At 43.3% G+C, this 26,731-nt stretch overlaps 1 protein-coding gene across 1 annotated transcript in view; it reads left to right on the plus strand.

The window, feature by feature from the left end:
* The window catches only part of LOC124594752 (toll-like receptor 2 type-2), a 173,830-nt gene that overhangs the window by 63,246 nt on the left and 83,853 nt on the right, over positions 1-26,731 (plus strand). Inside the window, exon 2 of the mRNA XM_047133136.1 lies at positions 24,404-24,682. Within this exon, the coding sequence (XP_046989092.1) occupies positions 24,404-24,682 (279 nt within the window). The remainder of the gene's footprint in view (positions 1-24,403; positions 24,683-26,731) is intronic.

Below are 26,731 nucleotides of genomic sequence, written 5' to 3' on the forward strand. Positions count from 1 at the left end.
CCTCCAACATCTCTGCATCCTTTACACTGTTCGCAGGCTTGATCCCCCCCCCCACCCCCTGGTTTCGTCCTTCCTCTCCACCCCTCACCCATTGCCGCACCTCTATCGCTGTATCCCTCCCTATCTCCAACTCCACACCCTCCTTCATCAGGGCAATTTCCAGCACCTCCCCCTCCTGGATGATGAACTTCGCTGTGACATATACCCTTCCTTCCAACTATAACTTGGCCTTGTTCCCCTCTCCCCAGGGCCCCCTATTTTCTTCTCCCCTCCTTCTCCCTACAGTAGATTTTCCTCCTTCCCCCCCTGAGCCCTTGACCCCATCCTTGCCTCTTTCCCTCCCTCGTCCCTCCCTACCTGGCCTTCTCTGGCGCGCCCCCCGCCCATCTCCCCCCTCTCTTCCCCTCCCTCCCTCCCTTCTTCCCTTCTCCCTCATCATCTTGCACCTGGCAGATCCTCCGGTTTGATCATCGTTAGTGTGCCTCGTTAGTGTTGTGTTTAGTGCTGTTTCTCCTGTGCATCGAGAGGTGTGATTTTAATTGTGTGCTGGCCATGTACTTAGTGTTACTGTCCGTGTTTGTTATACACTACGCCATCCATCGATACTTTTATTCTCCAGTCATACTGCGCCTTATATTCTTTTAATTGTCCCAGTGTGTGGTTGTTTTGTGTGTGCTACTTTTTTACGGTTTTTATCTCCATTTTACAGTCGCCCCTTTTTGTCTATTGTCTTCCATGATGTTCCCCTTTTTCTGTATCTATGTTCACCATGTTTTCTCCTTTGTTATTTTTAAATGTCTTCCACTGTTTGTTCTATGTCTTTCGGCTGAAGAGCAGCGTATATGCTGCTGCCAGACCGCCCTGGTGGGGAATTGAAATACAATAAACGAAAAAAAAAACAGCAAACGTCAATATGGACCTAAGGATGACGAGCAGTTGTCTTGTTGCAATATTGTGTAACCTTCACAACCTTACTCGACGCGACGCCCGTGAACCAACGAAGCAAAAAGCCTGTAATTTGAAAAAAAATGACAGGCAAGCCAGAAACACTGTACTTAGCGTACCAATTTGCTTCGCTGTTTAGTTCAGCTGCAGCGCGACTGATAACGTCCCTTATCGGAACAGTCTTACAGTTAAGTTTCTCATCGACTGGTGTATAAGTTGATATTGCTTTGGTTGTGAGTTTCCACCATTAACTATTTTTTTTAAATTAATATATCCAACATGATGAACAGCCTGATGAAGCTAAATGATGGACAAAATAAGAAACAAACTACTGAAAGAAAAAAGGAAAATGCTGTTCAAGCTAAAAAATTGGGCAGGTGCCTGTGTGATTCGCGCACTGAGTTCCGTAGAAACTTAATTATGTATATAGACAGTTCATCCATTCCGGGAGTGGAGGATCTCGACGATTTTTGCCTGTTATCGGCATTCCAAGGAATCCAAGACTTCCGAAAATCTTTTAATTTCAGATTTTAACTCGGATAACAAAGGTAAAAAATATTTTTTCCTGAGATATAACTACAAATTAACCATTTTCTGATTTTTTCCTTTACTTCTTGCTGAATTTCATCATTCTACGACAGGGGGAAGTACCCTATAGGTTTTAATGAGTGAGTTTGCGAGTATCAAACCATAGACATAAATGACCGTATCTTTTGACTGCAATGATTAGAAGCTAACGTTTATTATAGCGCCAAGGGACTACAGACATCAGTATATGACTTAAATTTCAACTCTATACGAATAACGTTCCTGAGGAAAATGGACTTAACAGATGGACGGACAGACAGTCTCATAAAAAGGACAAAAAAGTATTTTCGTGTGATGTAATTACAGATTAACAAATTTCGGATTTTGTCATTTGGTTGTAGTGTGAAACCTTACTTCTTGCAAAATTTCATTATTCTAGGTTAACATGAAGTGTCCTGTACGTTTTGATGAGTTTGCGAGTGTCAAAATATGTGATATTAATGGCCGTAACTCATTGTTGCATTGACTTAGAAACTTCACTTTTTTTACACTGCCAAGGGACAGTAGACCTTAATGTGTAACACAAATTTCAACTTGATGCGTCAATCCATTCTTGAGAAAATGGATTTTGAACAGACAGACCGACGGACGAACGGACCGACCTAAAAGTGACCTATTAAGGGTTCCCTTTTTACCAACTGAGGAAGTGTGAAAACGCATTTTTGAACTGCCTGATCGATTGTAGTAACATTAGCAGTTAAGGTGAAATTTTAATACAATTTAATGAAAGTACTGACGATGGTGAAATGCGTGGTGACATTGGTGGTGGAGTGGAAGCGACATTGTTGTTTGTGTTGATGCTGAAGAATCATGCTTGCGATGGTAGCATGGAGCTTCCAAGATTCTGATATGAGAAAACAGATGAGGACAGAGCCGGTGACAAGAAAAGTCGCCAAGTGCGAGAAAGTCGAAAACAAACGAGAGGTGTACCAGTATGTCCAGCATGGTTTACAGCAACACCTCCCGTTGTTGGACAAGTGCTCCCAGCGTGTGAACAGCGGTTCGCACTGGCGGTATAGGGCGTTACACAGCCTACAGCGTCCCATCCAGGTTCAACCTGAGTAACTCCGGGTCCGAGAATTGAGCTGTTCAGTTCAGACGTGTAATGTCTTCATTTCGACGAAGCCAGACTGGAGAGGTCGGGTATTATGCTCATCAGATGAAACCGTGTTCCATATGCACCATAAAACAGCGTAGACATCTCTGGAGGAAGCCACCACTATAAACCTTGATAGTCGTAAGACGTTGGCGCCTCCTTGTCGATCCCATTCCACAACAGTGACTGTTTTGGAGTGTTTCAGGACCGCGCCACATGAACACTCTCTAGGCAAAATTAAGACTTATCCACGAACGGAACTCTATCTGACTTTGTTCTTAGATCCAATCACTGTTTGCAACAGACCACATTCTGCAAGCCACTCATTACTTTTGTGTGGGAGTAATGCATCTAGCAGGTTGCTGAGCGTGCAACAAATTTCTCGACAAGATTCATTCTGATGGGAGGTATGTCACTCACAGGCTGCCGCAATATTGGCTCTGAGCACTATGGGACTTAACATCTGAGGTCATCAGTCCCCTAGAACTTAGAACTACTTAAACCTAACTAACCCAAAGACATCACACACATCCATGCCCGAAGCAGGATTCGAACCTAGGACTGTAGCGATCGCGAGGTTCCAGACTGAAGCGCCTAGAACCACTCGACCACAGCGGCCGGCGCCGCGGTATTCCTAGCCAGGGAGCTGCATAGACACCTCGGTCGTTAAACGCGAGATAACGATCCTGGCAGCAGTTTGTACCACGTCATCGGCATTGCTCACACTGCTGTTGAATAATTTTACCTCTCCATTGCTATCCTGTTAGCAGTTCGTGGTCTTATGATTACTGCTGCTGGCTCTCGACTTCTGGCGCTGGGTTCGATTCTCTTTCGGGTCGAGGATTTTCTCCGCTTGGGACTTGGTGTGTGTGTGTGTGTGTGTGTGTGTGTGTGTGTGTGTTGTGTTGTGTTGTCTTCCTCATCATTTCATCACTATCAACGCGCTAATTGGCAAAGTAGCGTCAAATAAAAAGCGTTACAGCAGGCGCCCGAACTTACAAATCTCACGCCGATGCTCCCAAGAGGCGCGAAAAGTCGATACAGGTGGCATTAAACTCCTAACAACTTTCGCGCTGACTGTGGCCAGCTTTCAGTCTGTCAGTGATCTGACCACAATAACGCCATCCAGATTAATTTACTCTTGCTTTGCTAGGCCTCTAAAACTGAATACCAAATGCACACAACACGTATTCGGAACCACTGCACCCGACATAGATGCTTGCAAGGGGATCGAACGAACTTTCCCTCACGATTTTATTTATATGGACAGGATGTGTAGGGTACCACTACGACTTCAACATATCTAACAGGAAGACGGAACTCCCAACTGTTTTCGATAAAATCGAGTTTGAACATTTTACTCGCGTTTATATATATTGTATGACCGCTAGTACTCAAGAAGTTCGCAGCCGAGGTGTTAAGCGGTTAGTTTCACGAAAGTTAGGTCTATGTGTAGAGTCTTGTACCGCAAGGAAGCAAGGGAGGGGATGTTGTTATCCTCTTTGTACAACATAAATGCACACATGGATTAATACTGTTCTTTATTTACATAAACTACTTAACTGGAATGTTCTGTGGTACAAGGTCATCAGTAATAGTCCTTTTGTAGACAATATCGGTAATCCTGCTATTACAAACTTTAGTTTCGCTACAGTCACTAATCTGATCCCTATGTATTATCGTAGCCTGTGACATGAACTGAGCCCTCTCTGCGGTTGTACCGACAGACGCCAAACTGGATGGGTGAGTCAGTGACGTCCTCCCATCAGCGGCGGCGGCCTAAATATATGCTGCCGAGAGGGCGTTGGTGGGTTGTTGCTTGTCGGTGTGTCTCTGGCCTCTCTCGTGATAGGAGTGCTTGAGCCACCACCTGCTGATCGATCTTCGCTTCACCTTTGCCGACTAATGTGCTGGCGACAGCTTATGCCAGCGCACTATGGATCACTGAGTGATTCATTTATTATTTTGATAACTTTTATCCTGAAAAAGGAGAAAAAATTTCGTCATGAGACCGAAAAGAGATGTATACACAAGAAATTCCAATCAGATCAGTACAGTCACTTTACTGTTTTGTCTGCATGTGTCGCAAGGACAGGGTGAGTTGAAAAGGACTTTACAACTTTGTAGCGATATAGCAATTCATTGAAATAACTTACAGAATCGGTAGACGTGTCATTTTGTAGCAAACAAGCTCAAGTTTCACATAAAAGTGTCAAGTGTCATTTTGATTCGATGCAACTACCATTTGTGATGCGGCAAACATCCCACTGTGAATCAGTTTCTCCCTGCACTTGTTGCAGCAAATCGGGCATAGCTTGTACAATGGCAGCGTAGATTCGATTTTTCAGGTCGTCTAAATTCTTTGGTAGGAGAGGAACATACACACGGTTCTTAGAAACCCCAGTTACAGAAAGCCAGTGGTGTCAAGTCTGGGGAGCGAGTTGGGGATGCAATTGGCCCTTCACAGCCAGTCCACCGACCTGGGTAGGTATCATCGAGAAAACCTCGAACTTGTGCCAAGAGCAAATTGTAAGCCTGCCTGGAGGTTCTTAGCATATTCAGTGCGAAGATTACGCCGAAAAACTCTGGCAGAGTTCGTTTCATGAAACTAAAACACATAGTCAGCGTGCTCCGCACCAGTGAAAGTATAAATTTTACCTGTGCACTACGCTGGCGCTCCTGGCGACGGAATGCAAAGTTGTAAAGTCCTTTGACACAGTCTATGTAATCTGTAACCTATGGCGCTCTGAACGAATCAGGATGATCATGATCGTAGAAACATGGGAAACAATAATTGTGAGTGCAGGCTTTCTCAGCGAATTTCATATATGAAGACTTCACGGGTTGTCAGCCAAGTAGCGTCGTCGTCTCGTAACAACGTTTCGATGGAATGCGTCTCCATCATCTTCAGGCGAAGTGTCGGGATATCCTCTCTTCTCACCTTTTACTTTCCCTTCCTTGGGGAAGTGTATGGAGGAGTTTGTAGCCTGTTGGCTTTTACTCCACGATGTGTGTTGTGAGTGTGTGATTGTGTTTGACTGTTTTGGCTGCTTGTGTATTGTGGTGGTGTTCTGATGGTGCCTAGTACTTGCCTGAGGTTGGCGGGATGGTGGGTATTTTAAGGATTAAGGACTGGTACTAGGATTTGGAGATGTTTGGGATTTTTCTCTTCGACTTAGTCGTCGAAGATCGTCATGGGGCGTTTGTGCTTATCGCGGGACATGTCATACCGACATAAGGAGTGGTTGAGGTTATTTCCAGATCTGGAGAGCCCTTCCCAGATCTTGGAATCTTTCTTTGAGGAGTGGGATTTCGGCAGCGGCGTGCAGATCGTCGGTGCGGAATCCCATAGGTAGGTGCAGTGCCCCTCTGAGGGCGCGGTTCTGCAGCCTCTGGAGTTTGTCCAGGTGCTGCTTTGCCGCGTATCCCCAGACAGGGCATGCATACTCCATTAGTGGCCATATTAGGGCCTGATAGACTTTTAGGATGTCAAATCGGCCGACTGTGAGCAGGAAAGGCACCACAGGACATTTAAATTTCCATTGTCCTAAATTATTTCCCCCCATGAACCATGGACCTTGCCATTGGTGGGGAGGCTTGCGTGCCTCAGCGATACAGATAGCCGTACCGTAGGTGCAACCACAACGGAGGGGTATCTGTTGAGAGGCCAGACAAACGTGTGGTTCCTGAAGAGGGGCAGCAGCCTTTTCAGTAGTTGCAAGGGCAACAGTCTGGATGATTGACTGATCTGGCCTTGTAACAATAACCAAAACGGCCTTGCTGTGCTCGTACTGCGAACGGCTGAAAGCAAGGGGAAACTACAGCCGAAATTTTTCCCGAGGGCATGCAGCTTTACTGTATGATTAAATGATGATGGCGTCCTCTTGGGTAAAATATTAGGGAGGTAAAATAGTCCCCCATTCGGATCTCCGGGCGGGGACTACTCAAGAGGACGTCGTTATCAGCAGAAAGAAAACTGGCATTCTACGGATCGGAGTGTGGAATGTCAGATCACTTAATCGGGCAGGTAGGCTAGAAAATTTAAAAAGGGAAATGGATAGGTTAAAGTTAGATATAGTGGGAATTAGTGAAGTTCGGTGGCAGGAGGAACAAGACTTCTGGTCAGGTGATTACAGGGTTATAAATACAAAATCAAATAGGGGTAATGCAGGAGTAGGTTTAATAATGAATAAAAAAATAGGAGTGCGGGTTAGCTACTACAAACAGCATAGTGAACGCATTATTGTGGCCAAGATAGACACAAAGCCCATGCCTACTACAGTAGTACAAGTTTATATGCCAACTAGCTCTGCAGATGATGAAGAAATTGATGAAATGTATGACGAGATAAAAGAAATTATTCAGGTAGTGAAGGGAGACGAAAATTTAATAGTCATGGGTGACTGGAATTCGTCAGTAGGAAAAGGGAGAGAAGGAAACATAGTAGGTGAATATGGATTGGGGGGAAGAAATGAAAGAGGAAGCCACCTTGTAGAATTTTGCACAGAGCATAACTTAATCATAGCTAACACTTGGTTCAAGAATCACGAAAGAAGGTTGTATACCTGGAAGAATCCTGGAGATACTAAAAGGTATCAGATAGATTATATAATGGTAAGACAGAGATTTAGGAACCAGGTTTTAAATTGTAAGACACTTCCAGGGGCAGATGTGGATTCTGACCACAATCTATTGGTTATGAACTGCAGATTGAAACTGAAGAAACTGCAAAAAGGTGGGAATTTAAGGAGATGGGACCTGGATAAACTGAAAGAACCAAAGGTTGTAGAGAGTTTCAGGGAGAGCATAAGGGAACAATTGACAGGAATGGGGGAAAGAAATACAGTAGAAGAAGAATGGGTAGCTCTGAGGGATGAAGTAGTGAAGGCAGCAGAGGATCAAGTAGGTAAAAAGACGAGGGCTAATAGAAATCCTTGGGTAACAGAAGAAATATTGAATTTAATTGATGAAAGGAGAAAATATAAAAATGCAGTAAATGAAGCAGGCAAAAAGGAATACAAACGTCTCAAAAATGAGATCGACAGGAAGTGCAAAATGGCTAAGCAGGCATGGCTAGAGGACAAATGTAAGGACGTAGAGGCTTGTCTCACTAGGGGTAAGATAGATACTGCCTACAGGAAAATTAAAGAGACCTTTGGAGAGAAGAGAACCACTTGTATGAATATCAAGAGCTCAGTTGGCAACCCAGTTCTAAGCAAAGAAGGAAAGGCAGAAAGGTGGAAGGAGTATATAGAGGGTTTATACAAGGGCGATGTACTTCAGGACAATATTATGGAAATGGAAGAGGATGTAGATGAAGATGAAATGGGAGATAAGATACTGCGTGAAGAGTTTGACAGAGCACTGAAAGACCTGAGTCGAAACAAGGCCCCGGGAGTACACAACATTCCATTAGAACTACTGATGGCCTTGGGAGAGCCAGTCATGACAAAACTCTACCATCTGGTGAGCAAGATGTATGAGACAGGCGAAATACCCACAGACTTCAAGAAGAATATAATAATTCCAATCCCAAAGAAAGCAGGTGTTGACAGATGTGAAAATTACCGAACTATCAGTTTAATAAGTCACAGCTGTAAAATACTAACGCGAATTCCTTACAGACGAATGGAAAAACTGGTAGAAGCGGACCTCGGGGAAGATCAGTTTGGAACACGTGAGGCAATACTAACCTTACGACTTATCTTAGAAGAAAGATTAAGAAAAGGCAAACCTACGTTTCTAGCATTCGTAGACTTAGAGAAAGCTTTTGACAACGTTAACTGGAATACTCTCTTTCAAATTCTGAAGGTGGCAGGGGTGAAATACAGAGAGCGAAAGGCTATTTACAATTTGTACAGAAACCAGATGGCAGTTATAAGAGTCGAGGGGCATGAAAGGGAAGCAGTGGTTGGGAAGGGAGTGAGACAGGGTTGTAGCCTCTCTCCGATGTTATTCAATCTGTATATTGAGCAAGCAGTAAAGGAAACAAAAGAAAAGTTCGGAGTAGGCATTAAAATCCATGGAGAAGAAATAAAAACTTTGAGGTTCGCCGATGACATTGTAATTCTGTCAGAGACAGCAAAGGACATGGAACGGAATGGACAGTGTCTTGAAAGGAGGATATAAGATGAACATCAACAAAAGCAAAACGAGGATAATGGAATGTAGTCAAATTAAATCGGGTGATGCTGAGGGGATTAGATTAGGAAATGAGACACTTAAAGTAGTAAAGGAGTTTTGCTATTTAGGGAGTAAAATAACTGATGATGGTCGAAGTAGAGAGGATATAAAATGTAGACTGGCAATGGCAAGGAAATCGTTTCTGAAGAAGAGAAATTTGTTAACATCGAGTATAGATTTAAGTGTGAGGAAGTCGTTTCTGAAAGTATTTGTATGGAGTGTAGCCATGTATGGAAGTGAAACATGGACGATAACCAGTTTGGACAAGAAGAGAATAGAAGCTTTCGAAATGTGGTGCTACAGGAGAATGCTGAAGATAAGGTGGGTAGATCACGTAACTAATGAGGAGGTATTGAATAGGATTGGGGAGAAGAGAAGTTTGTGGCACAATTTGACTAGAAGAAGGGATCGGTTGGTAGGACATGTTTTGAGGCATCAAGGGATCACAAATTTAGCATTGGAGGGCAGCGTGGAGGGTAAAAATCGTAGAGGGAGACCAAGAGATCAATACACTAAGCAGATTCAGAAGGGTGTAGGTTGCAGTAGGTACTGGGAGATGAAGAAGCTTGCACAGGATAGAGTAGCATGGAGAGCTGCATCAAACCAGTTTCAGGACTGAAGACCACAACAACAACAACAACAGACTTTTAGTCCTACAGAGCAGGGAAGGGAGCTGGTTGTGTTGAGGACTGGGTATAGGATGGACATTCTGGCGCAGACCTTCCTGTGGATCTCGTCTATATGGGGTTTCCACGTTAGTCTCGAGTCCAAGGTTATGCCGAGGTACTTGGCGGATCTGCGCCAGCGTAGTCGGGATCCATGTAGGTGCCGGTGAAAGGGGAGGGGGGGGGGTGTTTAGGGGGTCCACGTCTCTTGAGTCTCCGGATGATTAGCATAGCCTGTGTCTTTTCAGGATTGATGGTGATGCGCCAGCGATGGGCCCAGGTTTCTGTGTTATCTAAAACCCTTTGTAGCCTACGAATGACCAGGTCCTTATTCTCATTACGAGTGTAAAAGGCGGTGTCGTCAGTGTACTGTGCGGTGTGCACCAGGGGGGCCTTGGGAGTGTCCACAGTGTACAGACTGTACAAAATGGGCCCCAGGACCGATCCCTGTGGCACCCCAGCACGAATACGCCTTTTGGTGGAGGTGGCTGTTTCTACCTCGACAGAGAAGGTTCTATTCGTGAGACAGCTTTGGATTAACCTGACTATGCTTCCGGGGAACCCCTGTTTGTATAACTTGTATAGTAGCCCTTTATGCCATAGCGAGTCGAAGGCTTTGGCTGCATCAAGTAGCACTATCCCACAGTAGCCTCTGTGGTTGAAGCCTTCTGTGGCTGCTTCCACCAGTCTCATGATCTGCTGTGGGGCGGAGTGCTCCTGTCGGAATCCGAATTGGGAATCCCGCAAAAGTCGCTCGTTGGTGATGTGTCTGGAGCGGCCAGTGGTGGTGGCGGGGGGACGCGTGTCTGTCTGCATCAAGGGCCACGGACGGCGCAGACAGAGACGGACGTCAGGACATGACCCCGCACACGCCCCCCCCCCCCCCCACCACCACCACCAACCACCACCACCGGCCGCTCCAGGCGCATCTGGCGATTCCGCCGCGGGAGCGTGGTTGGCCGGCGGCGGGAAGCGGAGAGCGATCCAGCAGAGATATCAGCCCGCAACCGACGATATCCCGACACTTCGCCTGAAGATGATGGAGACACATTCCATCGAAACGTTGCTACGAGACGACGACGCTACTCGGCTGCCAACCCGTGAAGACATCATATATGGGAAATATTAATAATTGCGACATCCAGCATTTCTAACGAACGCCGAATTCTTGCATATGTATGATTTTTCAATGTGTCTGTTGCAAAACAAACTTAGGTTACATTCATAAGCAGTTCTCCGTCATCACATAGTTTCGCTGAGTACTGCGCATATCTGTCAGAATTACGTCGGAATGAAATAAAAGAGTAACGGAAGCGAGATTCGATATACAAGCCCCGCGCTTACTCGCTTGGCTGCAGAATGCTTGATTACTAGTGATCACTTGATATCGTTGACGTCAATCTGTTGTAGAATTATGGAACATGTTTTATGGTCAAGAATTATGACGTTGTTGGAAAATGAACATCTCCTCTATAAAAATCAACATGGATCCGCAAACAGAGATCCTGCGAAACTCAGCTCGCTGTGTTCCTCCATGAGATCCACAGCGCAGTGCCCAACGGAGCTCAGGTTGATGCCGTGTTCCTTGATTTCAGTAAGGCATTTCCCACATAGCCGTTAATTTAAAAAAATACGATCTTACGGAGTATCGGAGCAGACATGTGATTGGATTCAAGATGGTTCAAATGGTTCAAATGGCTCTGAGCACTATGGGACTTAACATCTGAGGTCATCAGTCCCCTAGAACTATTTAAACCTAACTAACCTAAGGACATCACACACAACCATGCCCGAGGCAGGATTCGAACCTGCGACTGAAGCGCCTAGAACCGCTCGGCCACAAAGGCCGGCTTGGATTCAAGACACTCTTGCAGATAGAACTCAACACGTTGCTCTTAACGGTACTAAATCGACAGATGTAAAGTTAATATCCGGCGTACCGCAGGGATCTGCGATAGGACCGTTGCTGTCTACAATATCTATAAATGATCTAGCACAAAGCGTCGGATGCTCTTTAAGGTTATTCGCAGATGATGCAGTTGTCCATACCAAAGAAGCAACGCCAGAAGATAGTAAGAATTTGTAGAACGACCTGCAGAGAATTGATGAATGGTGCAGACTCTGGCAGTTGCCCTGAACGTAAATAATTGTAACATATTGCGCATACATAGGAAAAGAAATCACTACTGTACAGCTACACTATTGATGACAAACTGCTGGAGACAGCGTCTGCCGTAAAATATCTAGGCATAACTATCCAGAGCGACCTTAAGTGGAATGACCATAGAAAACAGCTAGTGGGGAAAGTAGACACCTGACTCAGGTTCATCGGCATAATCTTAAGGAAATGTAACTCATCCACGAAAGAAGTGGCTTATAAGGCCCTTGTTCACCCGATTCTTGAGTATTGTTCATCTATCTGGGATCTCTATCAGGTAGGACTGATAGAGGAGACAGAGAAGATCCAACGAAGAGCGACGCATTTCGTCACGGCTTCGTTTCGCTGATGAGAGAGCGTTACGGAGATGCTAAACAAACTCCACTGGCAGACGTTACAAGAGAGGCATTGTGCATCACGGAGAGATTTACTATTGAAATTTCGGGACAGCACTTTTCGGGAGTAGTCAGAAAACATATTACTTCCTCCCCATACATCTCACGTATTGACCACGTGGAGAAAATTCGAGAAATTAAAGCCAATACAGAGGCTTATTATTATTATGATGTAGTATTCTGCCTAGTGGCAGGTCCATGTCTTCGTACGGAGAATTTCTGATTCCACTGTTCCCTGTCTTCAGCTTCTTCCTTCAGTCTGTTGTATCTCCTTCCATCTTTCATGTCGTCCAGATGTTGAATTCTTCTTCTTCCTCGTCCTGCGTTTCCTGTTCCCCTTCGATGACATCATGTATGAGTCCCTCGTGTCTAAGTACATGTCCAATCCAGTTGGCCTTTCTCTGAAGAATTGTACGCAGAATACTTCTCTTCTCTCCTACTCTTCGCAGTACACCGTCATTTTTTATGCGATCTGTCCATTTGATCTTTTCCATTCTCCTCCAGCACCACACTTCAAAGCTCTCTAAGTATTTTTTCTCCTTCTTTCTCATGGTCCATGTCTCTGCGCCATACAGTTCAATGCTCCAAATGTAGCACTTTATCAGTTTTTTCCTCAAGGCCAAACTCAACTTGCTGGTCAGGAGAGTCCTCTTCTTGTTGAAAGCAGCTTTGGCCATGGCGATTCTTGCTCGGATTTCGTTGGTGCAGTGGGCATCCTTTATAATAAAACTTCCCAGGTACTTGAACTGATTCACATTTTCCAGTTCCCAATTGTCAACTGTTATCTTCAAGTGTCTCTCACGTTTTGATATGCGCATCACTTTTGATTTTTCAATGTTGATTTCCATGCCGTATTTTCTTCCCGTTTCCACAAAATTGTTCATCATGTGTTGCAGCTGTCTCTGATTTTTGGCGAGCGCTACCAGGTCGCCTGCGTACTTGATGGTCTTGATGAGACGTCCTCCTACTTTGAAGTTTCCGCATCCTTTCAGCGCTTCTCTCGCCAGCATTTCTCCATACTTGGCGACAGACAACATCCTTGTCTCATTCCCCTTCCTATTTCCACACTGTTCGTTTCTCCATAGTTCAGTCGTACCTTTACCCTTTGTCCCAGGTACAAGTTCCTTATAAGTCTCCGATCTCTCCAGTTGATTCCGATTTCCTTAAGGATGTTCATCAATATATTCCAATAGACTCTGTTGAAGGCCTTCTGCCAGTCTATAAAACAAGCACAAACTTCTTCGTTAACGGCCAAAACTCTCTCTGACAATATCCTCATCATGCCAATGGCGTCTCTGGTCCCTTTACCTTTCCTGAAGCCAAACTAGTCTTCTCCAATCACTTCTTCAATTTTGTCTTCCAAACGTCTATTTAGTATTCTTGCTATGATCTTTGCCACATGGGATATCAGACTAATTGTTTTAGAGTCACTACATCTCTTGGCTTGCTTTATCTTCTCAAGAGTAACCATTGTGACGTCCAAAAAGTCTTTAGCCATTCTCCAGTTTTATAGATTTCGTTTATGAGTTGTGTCAGAACTTTCAAAGTTTCATTTCCGATTTCTTTAAGCAAATCCACTGGTATGTCGTCATCCCCTGTAGCTTTCATACTCTTCATGTCCTTTATCGCCTTCTCTACTTCCCTTGTCAGTATATTTGGCCCTTTTCCATCTTTGTCAATAGTTTCCTCCGGCTCTATGTCGATGTCATCTGGGCGATGTTCTGTATCATATAGTTTCCTTATATATTCTTCCCATGTTTTCAGCACTTCCACTTGTTCAGTAACCACTTGTCCTCTAGAATCTTCTATTCCGAACGTCCTTACATTTTGTTCTCTCCTTCTCCCAGTTCCTTCGTTTTCTGGTACATGAGGTCGTACCTTCCTCTTCTTTGTAGTTCTTCTATTTCGTCACACATGTCTTCTAATTACTTTTCCTTCGCTTTGTCAGTTTCCCTCCTGAGGGCGTTGTTAAGTCTTGTGTATATTTCTTCATTAACATTTTTACACTTCCTCCTTTCCTCCATCTTCTCAGTGGAAGTTTGAGATGACATTGCTATGGTTGCAATTGGAACGTGCGCCGAAATGACTTTTTTCCCCATCTGTATCCGAATTTCGACTAATAAAGTTGACTGCTAACTATGCCATACGCGTGTTCCGTGTGAGTGTAAAGGTAAACTTAAAACATTACGCGAAAAAGTAATAAAGTAGTCGACGTTACAACTTGTATGCCAAACAAAATACTGCTGCAAATATGCACCCAACACTGATTCAGAAATGATTTCTTTGATGTTTTGCCTGCGTCCTGCATTGTACAGGGTGATCATAAACAGTCTGAAAAGCTTGTAAAGGTATCGCAGGGTAGGTTGTGCTAAAAAATAATTGTTATGAAAAGATGTTCCATACGTTTCGCCGTTTCCGAGACAGTTAGCACGGAAGGAACCAATCAGGCTTTGCGGGCGTAAGTTCAAGCGGCCCGCCAGAGTTAGTGTCGCTAAAACTTTCTTCGTTTGGTTCCCTAAAATCGTAAATAAATTTGACGTGGGGCGGTAGTAAGGACTGAATCCGCCTCAAAGGCTGAGCAGTCTCGCGAGCTATCATCTACGCTGTGAGAACAACTGACCCTATAACTGTATCTAGCGGACCGCTTCAACTTGCGCTCGCAGCAGCCTACTTGGCTAACTTCGCTGCTAATTAACTCGGAAACTTCGCAGGGTATCGAATTTTTTTTCTTTAAGAATTATTTCTCAGCACAAACAACCCTGCAACACACATACTAGCTTTTCATACTGTTAATGACCACCCTGTATAGCCAGATAGAGCATTGGCTTTGAGCATTGCACCAACTTTATTGGGTTGTTAGTATAAGTTTTATCCCCTGAACCATGGACTTTGCCGTCGGTGGGGAGGCTTGCGTGCCTCAGCGATACAGACACACGTACCGAAGGTGCAACCACAACTGAGGGGTATCTGTTGAGAGGCCAGAAACGTGTGGTTCCTGAAGAGGGGCAGCAGTCGTTTCAGTAGTTGCAGGGGCAACAGTCTGGGTGATTGACTGATCTGGCCTTGTAATATCAACCAAAAGGCGTTGCTGTGTTGGTACTGCGAACTACTGAAAGCCATAATTTTTCCCGAAGGCATGCAGTTTTACTGTATGGTTAAATGTTGTTGGCTTCCTCTTGGGTAAAATATTGCGGAGGTAAAATAGTCCCCCATTCGGATTTCAGGAGAAACAAAACTGGCGTCCTACGGATCAGGGCGTGGAATATCAGATCCCTCAATCGTGCAGTTAGGTTAGAAAATTTAAAAAGGGAAATAGATAGGTTAAAGTTAGATATAGCGGGAATTAGTGAAGTTCGGTGGCAGTAGGAACAAGACTTCTGGTCAGGTGAATAAAAAATCGAATAACTGTAATGCAGGAGTAGGTTTAATAATGAATAAAAAAATAGGAACGAGGTTAAGCTACTACGAACAGAATAGTGAACGCATTATTGTAGCAAAGATAGACACGAAGCCCATGCCTAAAACAGTAGTACAAGTTTATATGCCAACAAGCTCCTCAGATAATGAAGAGATTGAAGAAATGTATGATACGATAAAAGAAATTACGATCGTAGTTCAGGGAGACGAAAATTTAATAGTCATGGGTAACTGGAATTCGACAGTAGGAAAAGGAAGAGAAGGAAAAGTTGTGGGTGAATATGTACTGGGGTAAGGAATGAACGAGGAGGCCGTCTGGTAGAATTTTACATAGAGCGTAACTTAATCATAGCTAACACTTGGTTTAAGAATCATGAAAAAAGTTTGTATACGCGGAAGAGGCATGGAGACACTGGAAGGTTTCAGATAGATTATATAATGGTAAGACAGAGATTTAGGAACCAGGTTTTAAATTGTAAGACATTTCCAGGGGCAGATGTGGACTCTCACCACAATCTGTTGGTTATGAGAACTGTAGATTAAAACTGAAGAAACTGCCAAAAGGTGGGAATTTAAGGAGATAGGGCCTGAATAAACAGAAAGAACCAGAGATTGCAGAGAGTTTCAGAGAGAGCATTATCGAACGGTTGACAAGAACGGGGGAAAGAAATACAGTAGAAGAAGAATGGGTTGCTTTGAGAGATGAAATAGTGAAGCCAGCAGAGGCTGAAGTAGGTAAAAAGACGAGGGCTAGAAGAAATCCTTGAGTAACAGAAGAGATATTGAATTTAATTGATGAAAGGAGAAAATATAAAAATGTAGTAAATGAAGCAGGGGATAAGGAATACAAACGACTTAAAAAGAGATCAACAGGAAGTGCAAACTGACTAAGCAGGGATGGCTAAGAGGACAAATTTAAGGAGGAGGAGGAGATTAGTGTTTAACGTCCCGTCGACAACGAGGTCATTAGAGACGGAGCGCAAGCTCGGGTTAGGGAAGGATGGGGAAGGAAATCGGCCGTGCCCTTTCAAAGGAACCATCCCGGCATTTGCCTGAAGCGATTTAGGGAAATCACGGAAAACCTAAATCAGGTTGGCCGGAGACGGGATTGAACCGTCGTCCTCCCGAATGCGAGTCCAGTGTGCTAACCACTGCGCCACCTTGCTCGGTGACAAATTTAAGGATGTAAGCATATATCACTAGAGGTAAGATAGAGACTGCCTACAGAAAAATTAAAGAGTACTTTGGAGAAAAGAGGACCTGTATGAATATCAAGAGCTCAGATGGAAAACCAGTCCTAAGCAAAGAAGGAAAGCAGAAAGGTGGAAGGAGTATACAATATAGAGGGCCTACACAAGGGCGATGTTCTTGAAGGCAATATTATGGTAATGGAAGAGGACGTAGATGGAGATGTAATGGGAGATACGATACTGCGTGAAGAATTTGACAGAGCACTGAAAGACATAAGTCGAAACAAGCCCCCGTGAGTAGAGAACATTCCATTAGAACTGCTGATAGCCTTGGGAGAGCCAGACATGACAGAACTCTTCCATCTGGTGAACAAGATGTATGAGACAGGCGAAATACCTTCAGACTTCAACAAGAATATAGTAAGCAGCTGCTGACAAGTGTGAAAATTACAGAACTGTCAGTTTAATAAGTCATGGTTGCAAAATAACCACACGTACTCTTTACAGAAGAATGGAAGAACTGGCAGAAGCCGACCTCGGGGAAGATCAGTTTGGATTCCGTAGAAATGTTGGAACACACAAGGCAGTACTGACCCTACGACTTATCTTAGAAGATAGGTTAAGGAGAGGCAAACCTACGTTTCTGGCCCTTGTAGACTTAGAAAAAGCTTTTGACAATGTTACTGGAATCCTCTCTTCCAAATTCTGAAGGTGGCAGGTGTAAAATACAGTGAGCGAAAACTTGTTTACAATTTGTACAGACACCAGATGGCGGTTATAAGAGTCGAGGGGCATGAAAGGGAAGCAGCGGTTGAGAAGGGAGTGAGACAGGGTTTTAGCTTATCCCCGATGTTATTCAATCTGTATATTGAGCAAGCAGTAAAGGAATCCAAAGAAAAATTTAGAGTGGAAATTCAAATCCCTGGAGAAGAAATAAAAACTTTGAGGTTCGCCGATGACATTGTAATTCTGTCAGATACAACAAAGGACCTGGAAGAGCAGCTGAACGGAATGGACAGTGTCTTGAAAGGAGGATGTAAAATGAACATCAACGAAAGCAAAACGAGGAGAATGGAATGTAGTCGAATGAAATCTGTTGAAGCTCAGGGAATTAGATTAGGAAATGAGACTCTAAAAGTAGTAGATGAGTTTTGCTGTTTACCGCTGCCACCTTTAGAATTTGAAAGAGTGTATTCCAGTCAACGTTGTCAAAAGCATCTCTAAGTCTACAAATGCTAGAAACGTAGGTTTGCCTTTCCTTGATCTTTCTTCTAAGATAAGTCGTAAGGTTAATGGAAGTGAAACATGGACGATAAACAGTGTAGACAAGAAGAGAATAGAAGCTTTCGAAATGTGGTGCTACAGATGAATGCTGAAGATTAGATGGGTAGATGACGTAACTAATGAGGAGGTGCTGAATAGAATTGTGGAGAAGAGGAATTTGTGGCACAACTTGACTAGAAGACGCACTCAGTTGGTAGGACACGCTCTGAGGCACCAAGGATAGACAATTTAGGATTGGACGGAAGCGTGGAGGGTAAAAATCGTATAGGGAGAGCAAGAGATGAATACGCTAAGCAGATTGAGAAGGATGTAGGTTGCAGTAGGTACTCGGAGATGAAGAGGCTTGCAGCTTCATCAAACCAGTCGCTGGACTGAAGACCACAACAACAGTATTAGTTATCCGATTATGAACTGTTAGTGCTGAATTATTCTGAAATCAAAATTGATATGCCTTACTCTCTAGATTTTATATGCCTTCTCCTAAGCAAACAGTAATTGGAATGATGTATGTTTCGTCTCCCCAGCGGCGAATTTACGCTGTCTCGGCCCTGACGTAGTGCCGTGTTAGTTGACCCTATCACGTTGTTAGTAGAGCAGACGGATTCGACCAAACAGGCAGCTTTCACCATCGTGTGCGGCGCAGGAGAGAGGCTCTGAGAGGATGTATCACAGCTAAAATTATATTCTGCGGATTTTGCTATAGCGAAGAAAATTTCTTTCGTACTTGTTACATAGCTTTCTAATTCGCTACCTGATCGGCTAAAAAAGGTTTTGCACCATCTGCGAACTTGTGTGGGCCAAGATTCACGAGTAAGAAAAATGGAAAAAGTAAACCGTACGAAAGTACAGAAGTAACGGCTGGGTATAATACAGCACCGTGTTGCTCTACCCCGTGCGTTGTGACGTGCTTGGAGCCTCCTTGGCTTGCTGTCCACTGTTTGGTCGAGACATCACTGTTCATGTCTGTCCTACTATTCAGTTACAGCGCTCTTGAGGTCACAGTGTCAACAGTGTATAAGGATGGTTTCTGCAGTGGCGCATGTCAGCTTTCAACTGCTTCCAAGCATGCTCAGGCGGAATCGTGTCAGTGGACAGTGCAGACCATTCCATTCGGATGGTTCTTACCTTAGGGAGAAAGGAATTAAAGAGGTGGCCTGTGTTGCGCCTGCATCCTCACGTTTAAAAATTTATCTTAATTACATTCATCAGATATGCATAGAAAGTGAAATAATGATGTACATAAATGAAAGTGTTGTCCAAAGGTGAGGGGAATCAGCATCCCCGTTTGTTGGTAACGCTCTCCATTCGAAGAGAAAAATTGTTGCCGTTTTCTGTAAGAAACGGACTCACGTGGTGCACTATTTTCATAAGATTATCGTTAGACTGGGTAACATTCCCTCTAGTACGTCCGACTTGGAATTCACTTTCGAGTGCAAATTTGATTCATGCTTACAAGTTTCTACGTCAAACAGGTAGTGTGGTGTGCACGAAATAAGTTTTACCAGACCAGTACGAATTGCCACATGAATGTCGGTACCTCATGCCAAGGAAATCTATCATGCTTACGCTACTTTATGATAGCTTCACAGTGGCTTACATTTTATATTCATGCATCTCTACCGACAGACAGAGACATTACATTACTATCTCATATGACCATTGTCACTTCATAATCTATCGAGAACTTGGACACACAGCCATGGATGACTGCAGAAGTTTATCCAAGTGGAGTCAAGATTGCAAAAGTTCCATTTTTGATACAACTGATTAGTTGAGTCTGAGTAGGTGTTGTGCCCTAATAAGTAACTTTGACACGAAATACACAAAGTTCATTTTATCTTAAACGTTTGATAGTTATCTAGTCAATATTTTTTGAACTTAATTTCACCTTTTTATATTATTAATATAAACATGATTGTAGGAAAGTTTCGCAAACAACCATCAGACTGGTCGCAGGAACAAACTCTTAACAGCGCAGGACTCAGTAAAATGACCCTCGTCTCCCTGGCTTGGCACTCACTGCGCAGAGGTGGCAACTGCACCACAGAACTCAAACCTTTTTGTCTGGATCTCGCGCAGGGTTGCACCTCATACAGCTTAAGAAGCACATAGTTTAAGAAGATCCAAACGCCTTTCCAACCTTGATATCTTTACATTTTTTTCCTCTTGTGGAGGCCAGAAATTAGAATTTTGTCTGTTTTTGTGCCCCCAGACGCAGTACAAGTGAATACATCTACAGCATAGGATCATTGTCTTCTTCATACTCTGCTGCAGTCGCCCTACAGTCTAAAGCTGAGTGAAGTCTCATCAGGCCTTCGAGGTTCAGATGCAATCGCACTGTTTGAATTAGGATGTGCGTAAGCGAGGGGAATTGTTCTTGTGGGAATTGGGAACGCGTGTCGGGCAAGCACAAAGTGTCTATGTGTTTACTATAATAGGTGTTGGAACTGTCCCTTTTGTAGTTTATTAACGGCTATACAAGTAAGCGACAGGGGGAAGATCGAGCACTCATTTCAGTAATCCTCCAAAACAACGGCGAAACCGCAGCCACGAGAAGAGAACAGTATAATTTAACGTATCAGCCTGACATGGCACCAATTCAAACGCAGCCGTTTGTGTTATGGTGTTAAAGGCGGCCTACGTATGGAACGGTAATTTCCTAGCCCAGCTGCTGCTAGTCTCCGATAAATGGTGCGGGATGATGCTGAGTGTCGCTGGCAGTTAATCACTTGCCCTCGGATTGGAGGAGCAGATGTGAAGGGGTTATGGCGTGCTTTGTGCACAATATGGAGATCCTCCCATTAGCTGGCAGACGTGATCGATCATAACTTCCACAATGAAAATGCCTGTCCTCACCCTCCAATTCTTCTACTTTACAATTCTACACTAACTTATTTCTGCCGGAGCTTGTTCTCCATTCATTCTGATCTCAACTTCGACAGAACTACTTGAAGTCGTTATCTTCCAGTTTTGTCAAAAGTATCCCAAACTGCTGGCCATTCCGTTGTGAAATTGCTTTCTGTTGAAGACATTCGTTCATGGGATGAGCCCTCTGTGATCAAGCGTCGTCTTCTCGTGGAATGAAACCACGGCCTTCAGCGTCGGTACAAGAGAATGCATAAACATCAAGGACGTCGTCTCTGTAGACTTGAGCAGTCACAGTTCTGCATACATCGACATGAGATCTATTCGTCTTCCTAAAAATATACCCATACAGACACAAAGTCTCTTCCGAGACCATCTCCTTATGCGTAATTCGTGGATAAGATCAGGTTTCGGTTCCTCACAAAATAAAAATCTGCTGCTTTCACTTTGTATGCTAAAAAGAGATACATTCATAAAGGAAATGGTCCTTCATTGATAGGCAGCTCAATGTACTTATTGGAGTATCCTCTGTGATCTTTATTTCCTGTGATGAGTGGTGAGCAAGAGACATCTGCCTGGTAAGTTAGCTTCCATACCACTATCCATCGTATAGCCTTAAGTGCACAGGACATGGTGAAAAGTCATCACGGTCCGTGCGGCACCCCCGTCGGAGGTTCGAGTCCTCCCTCGGACATGGGTGTGTGTTATACTAAAGCTTTAACTACCGTATTTTATAAATATTGGTGGAAATGATTATGGAATTATGGAAATTTATGCTTCGGCTAGCGTAAATTGTAATGGATGTAAAATAAGCTTAAGTATATTCATATATTTGTAATAATTCAGAAATCGAATAAATATTTCCAACTAATTATGTCTCGAAACAGCAGACTGACGAAATCTCGAATTCTTATCACCATTCGTACAAATTAGCATTTTGTGATTACTAAGCAGAATTTCTTCAAGTTAATATATCCCAATTATCCTTGATTTTTTATTTTTAAATATGAGGATGAGACTGGTTACTTTTATTACTTCAATATCACACACAACAATTAGTACGATTAATTAGAAGTATCACTTCTTATCATTAACTAAAAGTAAATGAATTAAGTATTTCACACACGCCACTTTTTAGTTTTTAGAACAAAAATCATTTTTATCAGAAAATGTACACAATACTACAGAATGCATAAGATGGTCACTTCACTTCTTAGTTTATTCTACTCTTTTTTACCTTTTATCGCTTGAAGTGAAGGTCAGTAGACTTGTAGCGTGCTGAAAAACGTTTAATTTGTGTTTTTGTAATCTCTAGTAAATTTCTGACTAGCTTCTCGCCTCGCGAGAGATTCAGAACGATTTAATTTAATCTCGTGAGTATCGCATTGGCATCGTAAGAAAAAAAATGTAGTACAAAAATCTATAACATTTATAAATTGAGAATTTGTGATTGCTACTACTAAATGAAAGTAGAAATGTTAAATTAAACAAGTATTATTTAACAAAATAAGTCTTTTTTGCACTGAAATCTTACATTTTGTGAATAATCCTCACGGTTTTGAACATAACAAAGAATTGTGCCGTATTTCGGCGAAATACTTGGAAATTACAACAATCTTAGCTCAATTCTGGAGCGAAAGAATAAAGTATTCATAATAAGATCCTAACAGTAGTCGCTCTTGGCGACAATAATGGAATTATTAAATAAATTCCTAACAGGAATACAAGTTTAGTTCATTTGAACAAAATTGAAGAAAATAGGAGCTTGTTAGCGTAAGATACTGTCGGAAGGGCGCGCGATTAAAGAAGAAGAAGAAGAAGAAGTGTAGGAGGAGCAAGAAAAGATGGGCGCGCATTCATATATAGAACAAAACATAGATAATAATGATACGCCGCTCACATTATTCTGGCCGTTCATATGCGCTGACTTCCAGCGCAGTTCATTGACTTAGTGCTTAAATTATATCGTTCAATCTTGATACTTCGATAGAAAAAGAAAATAGAATGCTATTACGTCGATGGCAGGGCACAATATTATAGTGTGTTTTCCTTAGCGTATGTTGGTTTAAGTTGGATTAAGTAGTGCGTAAGCTTAGGGACCGATGACCTCAGCAGTTTGAACCCATGACACCTTACCACAAATTTCAAAATAAAAAAAGAGAAGCTTTTTGGTTGTCAAACCCAAAGTTAGAAATGGCTACTACAGTCTACGAACCAGCGGACCATTTCTCACCGACTCTGACCTCACTCCAACCTCCCAACGGCCGACCACCGCAATTCGACCACTAAATGATCCCTCCGCGTTATTCGATCAAGGTAGCTATCGTAATTGTGTTCTTCCGCTCCCGTATAATATTTCTGCTTTCATCACAAACAGGTAGTGGTGTTCTATGTAGAGATGATGGGATTAGATTGGACACTTCTGATCCGTGAAGTTCAGGGATTGTAGCTGTAACTAATTCTTCTTTTGTTACTATATTTTGGATACAAAACCTCTTTCACGTGCCTTATAAATCTGTGGAAGGCACCAATGTGAATGCGGCCCCAGACAGTAGCTGTTGAAGAAATGCCAGTTGGGCAGTAGAGGTATGTGCCCTCTGCGATGGACATATTTGGTGACTGAACTCTGGTCATAGGCATTTGACTATAAAGGGGCCATGTATCGTTTTCTATGAGTTGATAACTGCAACTGCTGGATTCCATACTTTATCAAAACTGAAGTGGCCATCGCAGCTGAATAAGACCTTCCTCAGGCGGATTTCAATAGAGAACTTGATGACTGAATCCGAGAACGATGAGCTGGATGCCAGTATTTGGACAGTGTCGTAGTCCATAGAGTGGCCCATCTCAGTGCAGTGTTCTTCCACCACTGGCTTGCTGGCGTGTAGCAGGCAGTTGAATCATTGATGTTCCATGTATAGTTCTTGAACCGTACGTGCCATTTTTCCGATGTAGGAAAGTCCACATTCACGTGGGATTTTATACATAACTGCTTTATGAAGTACCAGGTCGTCCTCACCGACAAAGCAGCAGCTGTCTTAGGTGGCGTATGTAAAATCTCGTTTAAATTTGGACTTTCCTACGTTGGACAAGCCTCATAAACCGTTCAAGAATGTTGCCTGGAACATTGACGCTGTACATGACTGTTACTGTCCAACTAAGCAACTGTCGCAGTGCACTGCATTGAGATGGACCACTATAACGACTATGGCAATGGCCAAATGCTGGCATCCATCTCATCCTTTTTGGGATTCGATCATCGTCAGGGTATCTGCTGATGCAGTAGAGGGTGTACAGGAAATGCATGTCTTGGCAGCATGTGTTTTGGTACACTCTGCGAGTCTTTGAGATAGGTGGAGGGCTGTCTTACGGGTCACTCAGAAGATGATTCAACGTTTTTCAATCGAAATATCAGAATAAAGGAAGATATGGTTACAGATGTATCCCTGGAACTTCATGGATCAAGAAATCCATGCAGCACCACTGATTCACTAGTTTGACGCAACACTGCCATCATACTAGCGCACAGCGTTCTCTGGTCTGTTGCTTTGAGTTATTGATTTCTTGGTTTTTCCGTGATTTGTGGAAACCAGCTTAGTAGACATCCTGATCCATAGTGCCTACAGATGCGTGGCAGCGGCAGTGCTGTTGCTGCTGCTGGGGGCCGCGGGGGCAACGCCGGAGGTGGACGGCACTGCCCACGCTGCTCTCATAGACGGCGGCAGTAGCTGCCCCTCCGAGTACCTAGAAGACGCCGACATCGAGTGCCCAGAGATGACCAGCGAGGGCCAGCTCCGCTGCTACCTCCTCTACCGAGCGCTCGACTACAAGCCCTTCGCATCCTACGGTTTTGCTGTGCTCGTGAACATGACTCTCTCCGAAATACCAGATACAAGGTACCGGTACCCATCACTTCTCGATTTGCTATTTGTTGCAGTACAACGAAACTAAAAAGTTGAATTTTATCACATTACTGAATATAAAACAACGTCCACCTCTGTAACTGATAATCGTCAACTGGTGTGGTGGCACTCGACTTGATAGAATGTGGTTACAATTTTAATAATCACTAGGCTGCACACAAATTGTGTAGGTTATATCTCAAACACCTCCACAGTCAATCAAAAACAAAGGCTCGTCTTATGATACTATAAGCCCTCAAGAGAGCTACTGTCCTTACACAGCAGATTTACACCGAATGAGCAGGAAAAGAACAAAATAATGCGTCAGCAGAGAAGAAGGCACTGCAGAGCACACTACATGGGAATTTCCTCTGCGGACGTGACTATTGTTGGGCTACTGACTCAGTTGTTGTGGTCTTCAGTCCTGAGACTGGTTTGATGCAGCTCTCCATGCTACTCTATCCTGTGCAAGCTTCTTCAACTCCCAGTACCTACTGCAGCCTACATCCTTCTGAATCTGCTTAGTGTATTCATCTCTTGGTCTCCCTCTACGATTTTTACCCTCCACGCTGCCCTCCAATACTAAACTGGTGATCCCTTGATGCCTCAGAACATGTCCTACCAACCGATCCCTTCTTCTACTCAAGTTGTGCCACAAACTTCTCTTCTCCCCAATCCTATTCAATACTGACTCAGTATGGAGCATCTTTTAGGTCCGGGCATCTCTTCAGGTAGACGCCTTACAAAAATTGAACACAAAATTAAAATTCGTAACGGGCCACTTTGACTTATAATAACAACGATTAGTATTCTAGCGTCTAAATCATTAATGCTAACTCAAACATCACGATACAGTGTCATGTACTCTGTCAAGAAAGAAGAACACGAAGAAAATAATTAAAAACTAAAATCGTACAATCAAGAGAAGTCTTTCCCTATGCCACGCAGGATTAGCCGAGCGGTCTCGGGCGCTGCAGTCATGGACTGTGCGGCTGGTCCCGGCAGAAGTTCGAGTCCTCCCTCGGGCGTGGGTAATTTAGGTTAGGTAGTGTGTAAGCTTAGGGACTGATGACCTTAGCAGTTAAGTCCCATAAGATTTCACACACATTTGAACATTTTTCGTTCCCCATATTAAAATAATATCAAAGTTCAATCTGGGAAATAATTCTGATGTAAGGATATGCGAATAATTTAGTCAACTTTAGATAGCAGAGAACGGCTTATTCAGTGCGTCTGTGCACTCATAAGCGAAAGCAAACGTAACACGCAAAACGAAAGCAGACATAACACGCGGAGTTAAAGATCACAAATATGTTTTACGTAACTGAATATGAAATGGTTTAAATTTATCAACACGTTCAAGGAAGATACTTTTTATAGTCGACATTGAAAGATAAGATCGTGAGAGACTAGAAACAAGTGAATTCAGTCTAAAGTCATACATCGTCTTTCCAAAACAGCTACTCCTGTCAGTCACTGCTCAATGAAATGTAGTATTAAACAATGACCACTGTAGTGTAATGCCTATTGCACACACTGTCAGGTGATACTAGTAGGCAGCGGAAAGAGCCAACATATTAGCAGCTCGAATTTCAGCCATCTCTACCGATTCGGTACTAGGGAGACGAGAAGTCTAGAATACGTGGCCGCGTGGTACTGGGATTTCAGATGCAAACTGCAGTGGCACAAAGACGAAAGCTGACTATCCTTATTTACGGCTAGTTACACATAACCAGAAACAGCAATTTCCAGTCGCATTTGATTCCTTTTATAACATTTATTTGATTGAAAGAGCAAATTAGTCTTCTGACAAAAATAAATCTTAATGTTTGAAATTCGTCTATAATCATTAGAAAGTTTATAAGACTGTATTTTTTCTTATGTGCGTGGGAAACACTATTTCTAGACACCACGGCGACACATGCAACATTTCTAGCAACTTCTGTATAAGCGAATACAGAGATCCATTGGCACGAAAGCTGTGTATGACAATGTATAATTTATACTATTCCAATTTTAATGTGAGTACAACACTTATAAAAT

The sequence above is a fragment of the Schistocerca americana genome, chromosome 2, assembly GCF_021461395.2.
Source record: "Schistocerca americana isolate TAMUIC-IGC-003095 chromosome 2, iqSchAmer2.1, whole genome shotgun sequence".
NCBI lineage: Eukaryota > Metazoa > Arthropoda > Insecta > Orthoptera > Acrididae > Schistocerca > Schistocerca americana.